The sequence below is a fragment of the Nycticebus coucang genome, chromosome 4 (assembly GCF_027406575.1).
Source record: "Nycticebus coucang isolate mNycCou1 chromosome 4, mNycCou1.pri, whole genome shotgun sequence".
Lineage (NCBI taxonomy): Eukaryota > Metazoa > Chordata > Mammalia > Primates > Lorisidae > Nycticebus > Nycticebus coucang.
In genome coordinates this window covers 92,968,845-92,986,660 of record NC_069783.1, presented here as the reverse complement: position 1 = coordinate 92,986,660, position 17,816 = coordinate 92,968,845, and the positions used below count along the sequence as shown (strand labels likewise).

Sequence of the window (17,816 nt, the reverse complement as noted above, 5' to 3'; positions counted from 1 at the left end):
CCGCCTCCTGGGCTCCCGTCGTTCCTGCGGCCCTCCGGAAGTTGTTACGGGAGGCTTCCGGTGTTTTCCGTAGCGGGCTTCGCTTCCCACCCCGACAGGTCGTAGCTGTTGGAGACTGGAAGGGTGGAGGTTGGGGGCTGCAGCGGGCAGGAGACGCCGTCATGCCCCGGTATTACGAAGATAAGCCCGAGGGTGGCCCATGCTCGGGCGTGAAGGAGGACCTGGGCGTCTGTCTGCTGCAGTCGGACTGTGTGCTCCAGGTAGCTTGCCCGGGTCTGCTACCGGGAGGCGGGGCTCGGCGAAGGTCTCGAACGTGTCCCGGTAGGCCCGCAAGAGCTGGATTTAGCGTTTAGTCGTTCTGGGTAATACCTCAGAGAAGAGGTGGCATTTGAGCTGAATCTTCAAGGCTGAGTAGTGGTTTCTCAAGTGAAGGAGTGGTTTGGGAGGGTAAAATCTCAAAGAACAGCAAGTGTAGAGGCAGGGAGATGTGAGAGGGCTGGGAGGAGCCCAGCGGTATGAGAGTGCGATTGAAGGCTTCAGAGGAAGGTTGCAGCCAGATGTGAAGGCCCGTGTGTTTTAGAGTGAGGAGCTTGGCTTTTCTCCTGACTTTCAGCATCAGAAGACCACAGAAGTGAACGTCCACAGGAAGAAAGTACATAAGGTAGGACTGAAGAAAGAAACTAGTGGCCGTGGAGGACAATATTGCTGGCAAGGAGAATTTCAAGTTGATTTTTTTGTGTCAGTTGATTTAGCAGACATTATTTGAGTGCTAAATACTTATGAATGGGACATAGTCTCTTTTGTGTGGAAAGTGGATCTCTGGACGTTTAGAAATCTGCAGGCAGAGATTATGAGCACGACACCTGGTGCAGACTTTGCCTTCCCCCATTGATTATGTGGTCTTATTGATGCTGAGTTCAGTTAGAACAGTGGTTCTCAACCTTCCTAATGCCGCGACCCTTTAATACAGTTCCTCACGTTGTGATGACCCCCAACCATAAAATTATTTTCACCACAACATGAAGAACTGTATTAAAAGTGTCGCGGCATTAGGAAGGTGGAGAACCACTGAGTTAGAAGAACCTGACAATTATAAACAGCCCTTTTACAGGAAGTTCATTATTTTGTGTTAAATTACTTTGTGGTGCCTTCAGCTGTTCAGCTGTAGTCTAAAAGAGCAGCTACCACCCACCACTCCCCACTGAGGACCCTGGAGACCAAGGTCTGTGCCTGCTGTGTATGGCCACCTCGTCTGAATCCTAAACTTCTTGAATAAAGTAGTTAATCTGCTCTCATGCCAGATGAGGGCTATAATCTGTTCTTCCCAATCTTTAAGCCACCTGAAACATGTGGCTCCACACTCTGGAGAAATTCAACATAAAGACATAGTTCTAGGTGCTGCCTTGGGAGATAGTGCTAGAGGAGCTCCGAGAAAGTCAAGGTAATGGTGGGAAGGATATAAATTCTGGTAGGGCTGGAGCAAGGCAAAAGATTGAGTGGCATCTCTTGGATAGACTTATTAGAATTTAATTACTCTTAGGAGATTGAAAATATACCAGAGGAACTTCATTCATCACAGGGTATCTCCTTTTTTGTCTCCATTAACAGTTTTTGAATGTAAAAGATCAATGGTAAGTGGTTAAAGATTTTTAAAAGCTTATGCTAATTTATAATAACAGGATGTTATTCTCATACTCATGGTCCAACAATGTTCTGCCTCCACTTCGTAGGTCTACCAACCTTATGGTGTCAGTAGCAAAGGGGGTAAACCTCTTTCAGGACCAATCCAGAAATTTTGGGAAATGCAGCCCAGCCATATGCTGGTTAAAAAGGAAGAGATGATATTAATGGACAACGAGCAGTCTATCATCCAGTCTTTTGTCTACCTCCACATTATTCATGTAGCCAACATACCCCATCACCAGTATTGCAGAGTCTGGGGAGGAATGTAATATTGCAAGGAAGCTTGCTATACTGACCCACTTTTGAGAATCACTGGACCCAGGCAGGATAACAGACGAGAAAGTGGCCAAGATTTCCTGGAGAACAGGAACACCATGGATGTGGTACTCTGTAGCTTTTTTTATAGTAGTAAAAACTAGAGAAGTGTGACCAGCACTTGAAAAATCAAAGTCTGGGGAGTGGTTGCAGTGATGGAGAGTCAAAATCTGCTTGAGGGGAAGTCTCTGATTATGTAGGGCAGATGAAATCTGGGTTATGTTTTTCCCCATGTTTTAAGTACTCCAGCCTACCTCATTAACATCTATCATCTATGTAAAGCTGTGGTAATGTGGCCTGTCGAGAACTGGGCCACATAGCATCACCTCCTTAGCTCCACCTTTTGTCCCATCATCCTTCCCCACCCTCCCTCCTAGTCAGTGGAAAAACTGTCTTCCATGAAACTGGTCCCTGGTGCCAAAAAGGTTCCAGTGCATGGCCTCTTAGGAAGTGGAGGGCGATTGAGCAAAGCTTCATTTGTGTTTACATCCACTCCCCATTGCTTCCATCACTGCCTGGGCTCCACCTCTGGTCCCATTCCTGCCCTGCTTCTGTGGAAAAATAACTGGTCCCTGAAGCCAAAAAGGTTGGGGACCACTGATGTAAAGTGTTTAGTACCAACACTAAAAATCTTTTGATTTTACTGATTTAATTCACAGTTCTCAGGAGATGAAGATACAAGTTTATAGATTTTTACATAAACATTTTAAAGAAAAGCATCCTATGGAAACTACTGCTTTTAAGAACTCAGCAGTACCCTTAAAGTGCCCAAAAGTTAACTACAATTTTTTTCATTCTATCCCTTCTCTGTAAGCACCAAAAATCAAAATGAATTAACAGCAATTTCTCACATAACTTTTTACTTTCCTCTATTAACATGTTTAAAAAGAACAATTTTCAGGACAGTGATTCCATATTTTGTGAGAGAATTCCCCAGACATTTATATTTTTTTATGTGTCATAGGAAGGAAAATCCCCTCGGCAGTGTTTGAAGGAAGGATACTGCAAAGCTTTGCAATATTCATTTTTTGAATGTAAAAGATCGATGGTAAGTGGTTAAAGATTTTTAAAAGCTTATGCTAAAAATTAGCTATGTGAATTTAAATGTATGAGTACTTCATAGTTGTAAATTGCAGTGATACAATTTGGAAAAAGGATGTAGATAATATTCTTACTCCAGCGAGTTGAATGTTAATATAGCATCCATGAAAGCCCATGGCTGATTCTCCTGTTATTCTGAAAACCTACATGAATTTCTGAAAGTGCCAGAATGAAGTGTTGGCAAGTATAAATGGTTGAAAGTTGATGTCAGTCATTCTGAATTTAGGTCATTTGGCAGTTATACACAATCCATAATGTGGAGGTGTAAGGTGTATACACGTTCACCTTATGTAGAAAATATCACTATCTGTGTCAGAATTTTGGAGTGATAGATTATGGAGTTAGGGCCTAAGAAGGCATTGAAGTCTGGATTCTGCTCTAACATTTTTTGATTTGAAAGATCTGCAGAGATCTTTGGAATGAAAATTGAGAGTCTTGTCTTGGAGAAAGAAAAAATGATATCAGAATATGAACATTCTTTTAAAGAAAGCAGTCACTTGGACTTGAGCATGATTTTGTTTCTTTAGGAACTGTACTAAAAATTCCTTTTTGCTGACAAAAGAAACAGGATACCGATATTTATTTCCCAGGAGCAGTATACATAACTTGAGCATGTTTGCCAGCTAATCAGATGCAGGGAGGAGATATAGTTAGATTAAATTTGGCCACACTCTCACACTGTTGCCTTTCTCAAGAGACACAGTTCTCTGCCATCTTTTCCTGCCATTTAATAAAAGAGGGAAGTATTTTCTTGCCTTCCCTGCCATAGTTATCCATGTAGAATACAAGCCTTTAGATTTGTTAAGAATTTCAGAGCAGGTTTAGGTAATAGAGAAGTCATGAAGAATACGTAGTGTAGCAGTTAGTGAATTATACTATGTAATCATATCAAATGACTGAATTTATACTAAACTCCCTGAAATTCCCTGTTCTATGATGTTCAAAAAAGTTAAGATATTAGAATTTTTATTTCTTTAGGAAATTTCTAATTGTCTTGAATGAAAAATAATAAGTGCTTCAGTTCATTTCTAAATATCAGGCAGAGCTTGTGAGGCAGAGCTTCTTCACTTACACTTTGATGCTGGAAAGAACAGTCTAATAGACTTTGTAGCCAACTAATAGATTCTTATAAACTGAGCAGAGTCAAGTCACAACTAATATCACTTCAGTTGTACATGCTTAGCAAAAAAACAGAAACATAACAATTCATAATTTCGCTTGCTATTTCAGATTGTCCTATTGAAGATAAGACAGGAACTCTGCATCAGCTGTTCCTACATAGTATGAGGAGCTTTTACCAGCTTATGATTCCTGTTTTTACAGATTATTTTTTATTTTTGAAAATATGACTCTTAGCTACTTCATCTAGTACTCAGAATAATAATGGGTGTCTGTACTATACTGATTGTGTTGGACTCTGATAGGGTGTGTTGCCAAAATAATTCCTTCCTATAGGATTTTTAGGGAGTAATACTGAGTGCAATTTTGCCTTATAAACTGATTTTAGAACCTTCCATTTTACCTACCATCCTTAAGAAGTGACTGCACTGGGAGGCTTAAAGAACATGCTGTCAGCCAAAATCATTGTGTTACTTAACACTTTTCAGGGCTCTTCCCCCACTCCCAGTCAGTATTTATTTGAAGATTTCAAGTACATATATTTGATTTCAAATATACTTAAACCTTGAAAGTTTTCTAAAAGAACATATATTGACTGTAATCCAAAGAAAAAGTAAATGTAACTTGGTTTCTACTTAAGAAAAAAATCCTTATTGATCGTCTTGAATTGGAACTCTTGTTTTTAATGCCATCTTTATGTATTATTATGTTTGTTGTTTCAAGAACAAACACAGTAATGAAGTGAAATTTGGAAAATGAAATGAAAATTGCCTTTTTGATTTTGCTGGAAATTGATTTACTTTTCTCATGTAGTGACACCCCTTACCAAAGTTTTTGTTTTATTAATGATAATTGTACCCAACTTGATTTAATTGTATGTCTATTTTCAGTTGGATACCAGATCAAGATTCAGAGGAAGAAAAGGTTATTGATAACATTATTGAAACCAAGGTGAAGACAACAAAGGATTTTTCTCTGGACATTAAAACAGCAGAGCCAAATAGGAAACATCATTTTTGCTACATCTTTTTGGACCATTTTCCCCCCTCCATGGAACACTAGAGAAAATGGATGAGTTCTATTTTTGAATAGGTATAAACTAAATGATTCTTTAGATGTGAGTTACTTTTAGAGCAAAAATTTAGTGGAACAGTTATGGGCTGAGAGCGTAATAAATGTTTTTTGAAAATTGTTCTAAAGCACAAAGAATGGATAGATTGTTATTTTCAAACTTGACTCCTCAATCAAATTACACAGTTTTCACATTCGGAAGGCCACTGACACAATCCATAACGTGGAGGCTGTCTAGAAGATGTCTGTTTGGAAAGTTCAGGATAAAACTTACTTTCAGTCTGTTCTATTTAGTTCTAAAATGAACTGTGTTTGATTCCTTAGAGAAGAAATACTTCATTTGCACTGATTCACTGAAGTTAGCATCTCAAAAGTTTAATATCATCCAGTATAGGTGGATGCCAAGCCTCAGATGTTTCCCGGGAGCTTTATCAGCATGTGTTTTCCTGTTTCCTGATTTCATTTGCACACTGGCTCTGTCCACATAATGGACCACTGTCAGCCACAGGCAACATCCTTAGAAATTTCTGATCCAAAAAGAGAGAACTTTCTTTTTCAGGGTCCACAAATCAAATTCTACAAAGGGACTCTGGCCTTGCCTGAATCAGCTGCCTTTGCACTGGACCAGTCCCTGTGGAAAAGAGATGGGGATTGTGATCTTGGCCAGGCCTGGGTTAGATCAGATGCATTATCAATGATAACTCCCATCAGAATCACATTGGATTAGTGGAGGGCCTTATGCTAAATGGAAAGAGACGTGGAACAAAATGAAACAGGCGTTCACTAGAGAAAGCAAGAGTGAAAAACAAGTGGTTGAAAAAGCTTAGCATTACAATGATTTTACTCTGGTATTTAATATAGTAGAAAGCAAATAGGAATCCAAGTTTTCTATTTATTTTGTTATTGAAGAATAATGAACCAGAGCTGGTTTATACTTCCATAGTTCATTGGATTTAAAGGAGTTGAGACGTTATATAGCTCACTTGCATTTTTAAAGGTTCTAAAAGGCTGTAAGAGTTACACACCAGCAAGGGTCATTGTTGTAGAATATCCCTGAGGTCTGTTATGTGTACTGCTATTCACCAGGAAAGGGAAATTGATGGATTTTTTCCAATAACTGTTATACATCTCTTTAAGTGCTCCAACTTTTATTAAAAGTGACTTTGGTAAGAAACACTCTAAAATGTCTTTTAATTTTTATTTTTCTCTTTCTCTTTTTTTTTTTGCAGTTTTTTTGGCCGGGGCTGGATTTGAACCCACCACCTCCAGTATATGGGGCTGGCACCCTACTCACTGAGCCACAGGCACCACCCTAATTTTAATTTTTTTGAGACAGATTCTTCATTCTGTTCCCCTGGGTAAAGTGCCCTGGCATCATAGCTTACAGCAACTTTAAACTTTGGGCTTGAGTAATCTCCTTACCTCAGCCTCCTGAGTAGCTAGATTACAGGTGCCTGCCACAACACCTGATTTGCTCAGGCTGGTCTCGAACTCTTGAATTCAAGCAATTCACCTGCCTTAGCCTCCTAGAGTGCTAGGATTACAAGTGTGAGCTACCACATCTGGCCTCTAAAAAATATTTTAGAAAACTTTGTCTTCTTTTTACTAACAGCTTTATTGAGAGCTTTATTTGGAGAAAGTCACATGCCGTAAAATTCACCCTCAAACTGGAGCCCAGCACGGTGGCCGTTGGCTGTTAATCCTAGCACTCTGGGAGGCTGAGGTGAGTGGACTGCTTGAGCTCAGGAGTGAGACCAGCCTGAGCAAGAGCGAGACCCTATCTCTCCTTTTAAGAAAAACTAACTGGGTGTTATGGCAGGTGCCTGTAGTCCCAACTACCTGGGAGGCTGAGGCAAGATGATTGCTTGATCCCAAGAGTTCGAGGTTGCTGTGAGCTATGACTCCATAGCACTCTACCCACAGTGATAAAATGAGACTCTGTCTCAAAAAAAAAAAAAAAAAATTCACCCTTAAACTATGTTACTCAGTGAATTTTAGTATGTCTAGAGAATTTGCAACCAACATGACCATCTAATTCCAGAACATTTTCATCGCTCCAGAAAGAAAACTATACTGATTAGCAGTCACTTCTCATTCCTCTCAGCCCCTGGCAACCACTATTATACTTTCTGTTTCCAAAGATTTGCCTATCCTGGGCTTGTTGTATAAATGGAATTATATAACACATAGTTTTTCATTTGCCATAATGTTTTCAAGGTTCATCCATGTGTAAAGTCTATCTGTAGTCCATTACTTTTTATTGCTCAGTGATATTCCATAGTATAAATATTCCACATTTATTTAATCAGTTGGTGGAATTTGGCTTCTTTCCACTCTGGGGCTATTAAATTATAGGATCGTCCCAACTCTCACCTTTTGGTAAAATGCCAAAAATTTTCCACAGTGGTTGTGCCATTTTACATTTCCACCAACAATGTGTAGGGTTCCAGTTTCTCTACATCAACGGTTGTTTGATTACAGTTATCTTACTGGGTATGAAATGGATCTAATTGGGATTTTAATCCAATTTGCATTTCCCTAATGGGTAGTGATGTTTGAGCACGTTTTCATGTGCTTATTGGCCACTTGTAGGTCTTTGAAGAAAGGTTTCTTCAAGTCCTTAATCCAGTTTTCAGTCGGGTTGTCTTGTAATTGTTGAGTTGTTAAGAGTTCTTACATTTTGTGGAAGTCCCTTAAAGGGAGTTCCTTAAAGACAAGTAGCAAATGGTCCCAATTTATGATTTGTCTTTTCACTTTCTTGATGGTGTCCTTTGAAGCACAATTTCTGGTTTTCATAAATAACAATTTATTTCTCTTTTGCTGTATCTAAGAAACCATTGCCTAATTTATGCTTATGAAAATTTATTATAGCATTTTTATCTAGGATCTTTATAGTTTTACTTATATGTTAAGTCATCCATTTTAAAAATATTTTTTCATGCCTTTATTAACTGTATTAAAAAAATTGTGGTAAATACATGTAAAAGTTATCTTAACTATATTTAAGTGTACTGTTCAGTAGTGTTAAGCACATTTATATTGTTACACCATCTCCAAAATTCTTTGATACTGCAAAACTGAAACTGTGTTCATTAAACAGCTCCCCCTCACCACCAGCACTTCCCCTACCCCTGGCAATCACCATTCTATTTTCTTTCTCTTTGAATTTGAGTACCTCATGGACAGAATCATACTATATTTGTCTTTTTTGACTGCCTTGTTTCACCTAGTATGATGTCCTCAAGATTCATCCATTTTGTAGTACGGAGTGGCCATGGTTGTCTATTTTAAATTGTGCATGAACTTTATGGCCACTTTCTATATATCAAAATTTCCTTCCTTTTTTTTTTTGGCCAGGGCTGGGTTTGAACCTACCACCTCCGGCATATGGGACTGGCGCCCTACTCCTTGAGCCACAGGCACGGCCCAAAATTTCCTTCCTTTTTATGGCCAAATAATTTTCCATTGTATGTGTATACCACATTCTGTTTGTTCATGTGTCATTGGGTGCTTGGGTTGCCTAGTGCCCCCACCTTTGGGCCACTGAATGGTGCTATGAACGTGGGTGTACAAAATATCTCCAAAACCCTGCTTTCAATGCTTGTGGGTATATACTCAGAAGTGGAATTGTCAGATCTACGATAATTTTTCATTTTTTGATGAACCGCCTTATTTTCCCCAGCAGCTGCACCAGTTTACACTCCCATCAACAGTGTACAAGGGTTCCAGTTTTTCCACAGCTTTGCCAATGCCTATTACTTTCTGAGTTTAGTGGTCATCCTAATGGGTATGAGGTGGCATTTCATTATGGTTTTGGTTTGCATTTCCCTAATGATAAATGGTGTTAAGCATCATTTCAAGTGCTTTTTGGCCATTTGTATATGTTCTTTGAAGAAATGTCTATTCTGGTCTTTTGCCCATTTTTCAGTTTGGTTGTTTGCTCTTAAGATTGTTGAGTTTGCTTTTGGTATCTGTCATACCCAAGAAATCACTTCCCAGTCCAGTGAACCTTTTACTGTGGGTTTTCTTCTCCAGTTCTCTAGTTTGAGCTTTTAGGTTATGTCTTCAATCTGTTTTAGCTTTTGTTTATGGTGCAAGGTAAGGGTCTAACTCTATTCTTTTCCGTAAGGCTATCTGGTTTTCCCAACACCATTTATTGAAAAGCCTGCCCTTTCCCTAATGAATGGTCTTAGCACCCTTGTGGAAAATCTTTTGACCATATGTGCCAGGGTTTAGCTCTGGGTTCTGTCTTCTATTCTGTTGCTTTGTGTGTCTTATTTACATCAGTGACACACTGTTTTAATTCTTGTAGTTCTGTAAAAATACGTGTTGAAATCAGGAAGTGTAAGACTTCTAGCTGTTCAAGATTGTTTTGGCTAGCTGGGTTCCCTTGAGATTTCACATGAATTTTATGATGGATTTTTCTATTTCTGCAAAAAATGCTGCTGGGATTTTGATGGTGTATGCCTTGAATCTGTAGATCACTTTGGATAATATTCTCATTTTAATATGAGGTCTTTCAATCTATGCATAGAGGAAGTCTTTGAATTTATTGATGTCTTTAATTTCTTCCATCAAAATTTTATAGTTTTCAATATACAAGACTTTTGTCTCCTTGGTTTCCTAAGTATTTTGTTTTCTTGATTTCAGATTGTTCAATGAATATTGGGTTTTAAATATTAACTCTTTTTATTAAATATAAACAGCATACAGAAAAGTGAATAGGATGTTTGTATACTAACAGATAATTATAAATAGTCATGTAAATACCATCCAGATCAAAAGAACGTTGCCTGAAACCCCTGTAACACCTGACTTTGAACAGAGACTCTCCCTCTCTCCTCAAGGTTACCATACTTTACTCTTAAGTTTTTTTCCTTTTACCTATTGAATTTGGGCCCTTGTGATGCATTTAGAATAACTGATTGTGTATAGAGAAAAGCAATACAGTCTAGTGCTCACATAGGAAAGATTTCAATTGAACAGCACAAAAATACCATTTTTAAAATGTATTCAATAAACTTCAAGTAGCTCTTTCATAGCAGGCGTTATACTTGCTGTTGGGACTACAGGTGAAAGGCACAACAGACAGTATGTGTGATGTAATGTCATATTTAACACTGAATGAGAGGAAAATTTATTTTGAAGGGCCAACTCATTGTCTGTGGGGAGAAATCACTGTAGAGAAGAGTGTGCCTGCAGTGGTCCTTGATAGAGGAATGAGGCAGGAGTGGTCCAGCTTACAGGGAATTCGAACACAGACCAGGGCTGTGAGTATGTGCATGGAAATGGATGGGCTGAAGAGATATAGATCTTAGTGCCTGATGGGAGGTAGAGAAGAAAGGAGATGATGACCCCCAGGTGTGGAGGAGGGGTGTGTGTAAGCATACTGTATTTGAGATGCCCAGAGACACTCAAGAAAAATGAGTAGGACCTGGTTGGATGTGTACCTTGGGAGAGAGTCTGTGACACTTAGAAATTTGGGAGTTATTACATAACAGTGGCATTCAATCCATAGGAGTGGCTAAGATTTTTCAGGAAGAGCATCCTATGTGAGGAAACAGGGACAGAACCCTGGGGCTACCACAATATTAGGGGTGGACAGAGGACAACAAGCAAATCTGAGAGTGAAGGAAGATAGAGATATGGGACAACCAGGAGAACAAGTCAGGCCACAGAGGCCAAGAGAGGGGTGGGTAGCAGGGTGGGGGAAGCAATGGAGCACTGTCTCCATGCATCTCTCTGATAGTCGGGGAAGTGGAAACACCTTTTCTGTCCTCTCTAACCTGTCTCTTCAGCTTTTATGTTGGTTAAGTGGTACAACGGAGTGTGACAGACCTGTCTGGACTGGCCTGAAAGGCCCACCTTTCTGGGGCAGGCAGGAGTCATGGCAAAGATGGTGCCAAGGTACTAAGGGGCTGGATGGGGAAGGCATCTGCAGAGTGGATATCCCAACCCTGCACCTTGGGATGCCATAGCTTGCGTAGTGACTGCTAATAGGAACAAATTATCATCCACTTGCCACGTTAGCACAGGAAGGAAGGGGTGTTCCACTCAGGGTGCAGCTTGGAGGGGGCTCCATGTCATGGGCTCCCACTGCACTGCAGAGCATGGTGAAGCTCCCACCTACTCTCCCTACCTAAGAGTTAGCATTTGGCCTCCAGCCAAATCCTACATTGATCCTGGGGCCAACACCCACTGTGCCAGTGCCCATGGTCAGTGTATGCAGGGCATCAGGTGATACTCCTGGCCAGGGCTGTTTTGTTTTTAAGGTTCTCAAAGGGAACATACAGCCTGCTGAATAGAACTTAACCATTTCTGCAGCTCATCTTTTTTGCCCTTGCTGGAGCCTGTGCTCTTGGTGCTCATAAGAATGAATAATCTTTTGGGTTATCATATATTTCTCTGATTTTTATTTTATTTTTATTATTAAATCATAGCTGTGTACATTAATGCAATCATGGGGCACCATACACTGGATTTATAGACTGTTTGACACATTTTCATCACACTGGTTAACATAGCCTTCCTGGCATTTTCTTAGTTATTGTGCTAAGACATTTATATTCTACATTTACTAAGTTTCACACGTACCCTTGTAAGATGAACAGCAGGTTTAATCCCACCAATCACCCTCCCTACACCCATCCTCCCCCCCCACCTGCCTCTCCCCCTTCTCCCTATTCTTAGATTATAACTGGATTATAGCTTTCATGTGAAAGCCATAAATTAGTTTCATAGTAGGGCTGCGTACATTGGATACTTTTTCTTCCATTCTTGAGATACTTTACTAAGAAAAATATGTTCAAGCTCCATCCATGTAAACATGAAAGAGGTAAAGTCTCCATCTTTCTTTAAGGCTGCATAATATTCCATGGTATATATATACCACAATTTATTAATCCATTCATGGATTGATGGGCACTTGGGCTTTTTCCATGACTTAGCAATTATGAATTGGGCTGCAATAAACATTCTGGTACAAATATCTTTGTTATGATGTGATTTTTGGTCTTCTGGGTATATACCTAGTAGAGGAATTATAGGATTGAATGGCAGATCTATTTTTAGATCTCTAAGTGTTCTCCAAACATCTTTCCAAAAGGAATGTATTAATTTGCATTCCCACCAGCAGTGTAGAAGTGTTCCCTTTTCTCCACATCCATGCCAACATCTCTGGTCTTGGGATTTTGTGATATGGGCTAATCTTATTGGAGTTAGATGATATCTCAAAGTAGTTTTGATTTGCATTTCTCTGATGATTAAAGATGATGAGCATTTTTTCATATATCTGTAGGCCACACGCCTGTCTTCTTCAGAATTTTCTCTTCAGGTCCCTTGCCCAGCCTGTGATGGGATCACTTGTTCTTTTCTGCACATTTGAGTTCTCTGTGGATTCTGGTTATTAAACGTTTGTCGGAGACATAACCTGCACATATCTTCTCCCATTATGAGGGCTGTTTGCTTGCTTTACTTACTGTGTTCTTGGCTGTGCAGAAAGCTTTTTAGTTTGATCAGGTCCCAGTAGTGTATTTTTGAAGCTGCTTCAGTTGTCCACGGGGTCCTCCTCATAAAATACTCACCCAGACCGATTTCTTCAAGGATTTTCCCTGCACTCTCTTCTAGTATTTTTATAGTTTCATGTCTTAAGTTTAAATCTTTAATCCAGTTAGAGTCCTATCTTAGTTAATGGTGAAAGGTGTGGGTCCAGTTTCAGTCCTCTACAGGTTGCCAGCCAGTTCACCCAGTGAGAGTCTATCTTAGTTAATGGTGAAAGGTGTGGGTCCAGTTTCAGTCTTCTACAGGTTGCCAGCCAGTTCACCCAGCACCATTTGTTAAATAGGGAATCTTTTCCCCACTGAATGTTTTTAATTGGCTTGTCAAAGATCAAATAACAGTAAGTAGCTGGATTCATCTCTTGGTTCTCTATTCTGTTCCAGACATTTACTTCTCTGTTTTTATGCCAGTAGCATGCTGTTTTGATCACTATCAATTTAGAGTATAGTCTGAGGTCTGGTAGTATGATTCCTCCTGCTTTGTTTTTATTTCTGAGTACTGTCTTGGCTATTTAAGGTTTTTTCTGATTCCATATAAAACGAAGTATTATTTTTTCAAGATCTTTAAAGTATGACAGTGGAGCTTTAATGGAGATTGCATTAAAATTGTATATTGCTTTGGGTAGTATGTACATTTTAACAATGTTGATTCTTCCCAGTCATGAGCATGGTATGTTTTTCCATTTGTTAACATTTTCAGCAATTTCTTTTCTTAGAGTTTCATAGTTCTCTTTATAGAGATCTTTCACATCCTTTGTTAGATAAAATCCCAAATATTTCATCTTCTTTGGCACTACTGTGAATGGAATAGAGTCCTTAACTGTTTTTTCAGCTTGACTATTGTTGGTATATATAAAGGCTACCGATTTATGAATGTTGTAACCTGAGACACTGTTGTATTCCTTGATCACTTCTAAGAGTTTTGTAGTAGAATCCCTGGTGTTTTCCAGATATACAATCATATCATCTGCGAAGAGTGAAAGTTTGATCTCTTCTGACCCTATGTGGATACCCTTGATCGCCTTTTCTTCCCTAATTGCGGTGGCTAAAACTTCCATTACAATGTTAAAGAGCAGTGGAGACAATGGGCAGCCTTGTCTGGTTCCTGATCTGAGTGGAAATGATTTCAATTTAACTCCATTCAATACGATATTGGCTGTGGGTTTGCTGTAGATGGCCCCTATCAGTTAAGAAATGTTCCTTCTATACCAATTTTCTTAAGTGTTCTGATCATGAAGGGATTCTGGATATTATCAAAAGCTTTTTCTGCATCAATTGAGAGAATCATATGGTCTTTGATTTTTAATTTGTTTATGTGCTGAATTATACTTATAGATTTACATATATTGAACCAGCCTTCAGACCCTGGGATAAAACCGACTTCTTCATGATGTATAATTTGTTTGATGTGTTGCTGGATTCTGTTTGTTAGGATCTTGTTGAATATTTTTGTGTCTATATTCATTAGTGATATTGGTTTATAATTTTCTTTTCTTGTTGGGTCTTTTCCTGGTTTGGGGATCAGGGTGATGTTTGCTTCATAGAAAGTGTTGGGTAGTCTTCCTTCTTTTTCTACATTTTGGAACAGGTTGAGTAATATAGGTACTAATTCCTCTTTAAAGGTTTGGTAGAATTCTGATGTGAAGCCATCTGGTCCCTGGCTTTTCTTTATAGGGAGGTTTTGTATGGTTGATGCTATTTCCGAACTTGATATGGGCCTGTTCAACATTTCCACTTGATTCTGGCTAAGTCTTGGAAGGTAACGTGCTTCCAATTATTGGTCAATTTCCTTCAGATTTTCATATTTCTGAGAATAAAGTTTCTTGTAATATTCATTAAGGATTTTTTGAATTTCTGAGGAGTCTGTTGTTATTTCGTCTTTGTCGTTTCTGATTGATGAGATTAGAGAATTTACTCTTTTTTTTTCCTGGTTATGTTAGCCAAAGGTTTATCTATTTTATTGACCTTTTCAAAATACCAACTTTTTGATTTATTGATCTCTTGTATACTTCTTTTGTTTTCAATTTCATTTAATTCTGCTCTAATTTTGGTTATTTCTTTTCTTCTACTGGGTTTGGGGTTCGAATGTTCTTCCTTTTCCAGTTGCTTGAGATGTCCCATTAAGTTGTTAACCTCCTCTCTTTCCATTCTCCTGAGGAAGGCTTGCAGTGCTATAAATTTCCCTCTTAGGACTGCCTTTGCAGTACTCCAGAGGTTCTGATAATTCATGTCTTCATTATCGTTTTCTTTCAAAATTTGGCAATTTCCTTGTTAATCTCATCTCTGACCCAACTATCATTCAGCATAAGGTTATTTAACTTCCATGCTTTTGTATGAGTATGCAGATTTCTGTTGTTACTGAGTTCAACTTTTATTCCATGGTGGTCCAAGAAGATGCAAGGAATAATTTCTATTCCTTTAAATTTACTGAGGTTAGACTTGTGACCTAAGATGTGATCGATTTTGGAATATGTTCCGTGGCTGATGAGAAGTATGTGTATTCAGTTTTGTTGGCATGAAATGTTCTGTAGATGTCTGCTATATCCAAATGTTGGATGATTAGGTTTAAATCTAAAATTTCTTTGCTCAGCTTCTTATTGGAGGATGGATCCAACACTGCCAAAGGAGTGTTGAAATCTCCAACTATTATGGAGCTGGAGGAAATCAAGTTGCTCATGTCTGTTAGAGTTTCTCTTATAAATTGAGGTGCATTCTGGTTGGGTGCATAGATATTAATAATTGAAATCTCATCATATTGAGTATTACCCTTAACAAATATGAAGTGACCATTCTTATCCTTCCTTCCTTTTGTTGGTTTAAAGCCTATAGTATCTGCAAATAAAATTGCAACACCTGCTTTTTTCTGATTACCATTTGCCTGAAATATGGATGACCATCCTTTCACCCTCAGTCTATATTTATCTTTTAAGGTAAGATGTGATTTTTGTATGTAGCAAATATCTGGCCTGATTTTTTTGTATCCATTCAGCTAACCTGTGCCTCTTTAGAGGACAGTTTAAGCCATTCACATTAATGGAGAATATTGATAAGTCTGATAAAATTTTGGGTATCGAGTTTTTCGAAAGTCCTGTGGACGTTTTTCATCCTTTTGCCACTGTGGAAGTTGGAGTTTGATCAGAAGTTTCTGAGTGAGTTTACTTTTGTGGTAGAGGATTCAGCTGGTCATTATGGAGGACAGGTCTGAGAATATCCTGAAGAGCTGGTTTGGTTATGGCAAATTTCTTCAACATAAGAATGTCATTAAAGTGTTTAATTTCTCCATCATAAATGAAACTCAGTTTAGCTGGATACAGGATCCAGGGTTGAAAGTTATTTTGCTTTAGGAGATTAAAAGTCTATGACCACCCTCTTCTGGCTTGAAAAGTGTCAGCAGAGATATCTGCAGTCATTCTAATATTCTATACTTTGTAGGTAATGGATTTCTTATGTCTGGCTGCTTTCAGTATTTTCTCCTTCATATCAACTTTAGTGAAGTTAATTATGATATACCTGGGGGATGTCTCATTTGGATTGAGTCATGCTGAGGTTCTGAAACTGTCTGCTATCTGAATTTCAGAATCTCTTGGCATGTCTGGAAAATTCTCTTTCATAATTTCATGGGGAAGGGCCTCTGTGCCTTGTGAGGCCACTTCATCACTTTCAGGGATTCCAATGAGGCAGATATTAGCCTTCTTTCAATTATCCCAGAGCTCTCTGAGTGAATGATCCATTTTTACTCTCCATTTCTCTTCCTCTTTGAGAGTTTGGGAACATTCAAAGGCTTTGTCTTCAATGTCAGAAATCCTTTCTTCTGCTTGCTCCACTGTTACTAAGGGATCCACTATATTTTTCAGATCTTTGAGGGCTGCAAATTCTTGCTTCAGTGCGTCAAAAGCTTTGGTGGTTTTGTCTTTAAATTTGTTAAATTCTTAAGACAACTTTTGAATTTCTCCTCGAATTTCTAATTCCAACTTTTGAATTTCTCCTCGAATTTCTAATTCCAGATTTTCCTCCATTCTATCTTGTTTGCGACCCAAATTCTGAATTTGATTTCTGACATCTCCACCAGCTGTTTATGAGTGGGATGTTCAGTTACATCTGCCATATCTCTCCTTGGAGGGGGTTGATCTATTCAGGTTATTCATGTTACCAGAGTTTTTCTGCTGATTCCGCCCCATGATTGTTTTACATCGTTTGATTTTTCCCCTGAAGCTTTGTTGAGGACACGTACAGTGCTGTGGCCTGAGAAACTGGGGACCTGTTTGATGTGGTGGGGCTAAGTGGTTCTGTCTTGTTTTCAGCTGGTCTCTGTTCGACCCTAGTGAAACAGTTACTCTGGGTTGAAGTCTCAGTTGTGGAGAAATACCAGCAATAACCCACCCCCCCACAGGCAACAATTGGAAAAGGGAAATCAAACCTTCCTACAACCATACACCCAGGGCACCACCTGAATAGTCCTCGGGTGACAGGCTCAGTTCAAAAGGTCCAAATCAATTGTCTCAGGTGGGAGAGTTTAAAAGGTCTCTGGCAGCTGGATCGTAGGGGTCTGGTGACTACTGAGATATGGCTTGCTCTGGTGCTCCGTGGAGTCAGGAGGACCCACCCAGCAAATAGATCAGTCTGGGAAGGTTGATGCCTCCTTACCCACCTTGCACCTCTGTCACACCCTGTCACTGATAGCCCCGCAGGGCTGTGACCCAGTTGCCTCTAGTGAACAGATACTCCAGGGGTTTGCACCTGCCTGAATCACAAGGAAATCTATTTCTGCTCAGCCAGGCTGCTGCGCTCTGCCTCTATCTAGCAGGGGGAGGTGAGGCCCAACAACCTCAGGCACTTGATGGAGGCTGGGGGTGTTCACTCAGTTCTAGCCCCGCCCCTGATTGATGTTACTGACAGGACAGAACATAACAACTTTGCAGGAATTTGTTTCTGTCCCTGCAAATTCCCCTGCAGAAGAGAAGCTGTTTTGAG

General features: G+C 39.4%; 1 protein-coding gene across 4 annotated transcripts; it reads left to right on the top strand.

Annotated features, from left to right (window-relative positions):
* Positions 1 to 45: 45 nt before the first annotated feature.
* On the top strand, positions 46 to 6,894 carry LOC128584633 (cytochrome c oxidase assembly factor 5). Of its 4 annotated transcripts, XR_008379703.1 has the most exons (5): positions 46 to 260; positions 581 to 661; positions 2,963 to 3,046; positions 5,109 to 5,310; positions 6,519 to 6,894. XR_008379703.1 is itself a non-coding variant. In XM_053589701.1 (4 exons), exons 1-4 carry the CDS (start codon positions 162 to 164, stop codon positions 5,148 to 5,150), a joined length of 273 nt encoding a protein of 90 aa, XP_053445676.1. In that variant the 5' UTR covers positions 46 to 161; the 3' UTR covers positions 5,151 to 6,485. The 4 variants fall into 4 exon arrangements, 3 of the variants coding, with proteins under 3 accessions (XP_053445676.1, XP_053445675.1, XP_053445677.1); XM_053589701.1 differs by lacking the exon at positions 6,519 to 6,894 and having other exon boundaries at positions 614 to 661; positions 5,109 to 6,485; XM_053589700.1 differs by lacking the exon at positions 6,519 to 6,894 and having other exon boundaries at positions 5,109 to 6,485.
* The last annotated feature ends 10,922 nt before the right edge of the window (positions 6,895 to 17,816 follow it).

Excerpts from the sequence above, each read along its gene's own strand:
- LOC128584633 (XM_053589700.1), top strand. The coding sequence starts at position 162 with ATGCCCCGGTATTACGAAGATAAGCCCGAGGGTGGCCCATGCTCGGGC. Across the intron at positions 662-2,962 it reads ACAGGAAGAAAGTACATAAG|GAAGGAAAATCCCCTCGGCA; the intron begins GTAGGACTGAAG and ends TATGTGTCATAG. Across the intron at positions 3,047-5,108 it reads TTGAATGTAAAAGATCGATG|TTGGATACCAGATCAAGATT; the intron begins GTAAGTGGTTAA and ends GTCTATTTTCAG.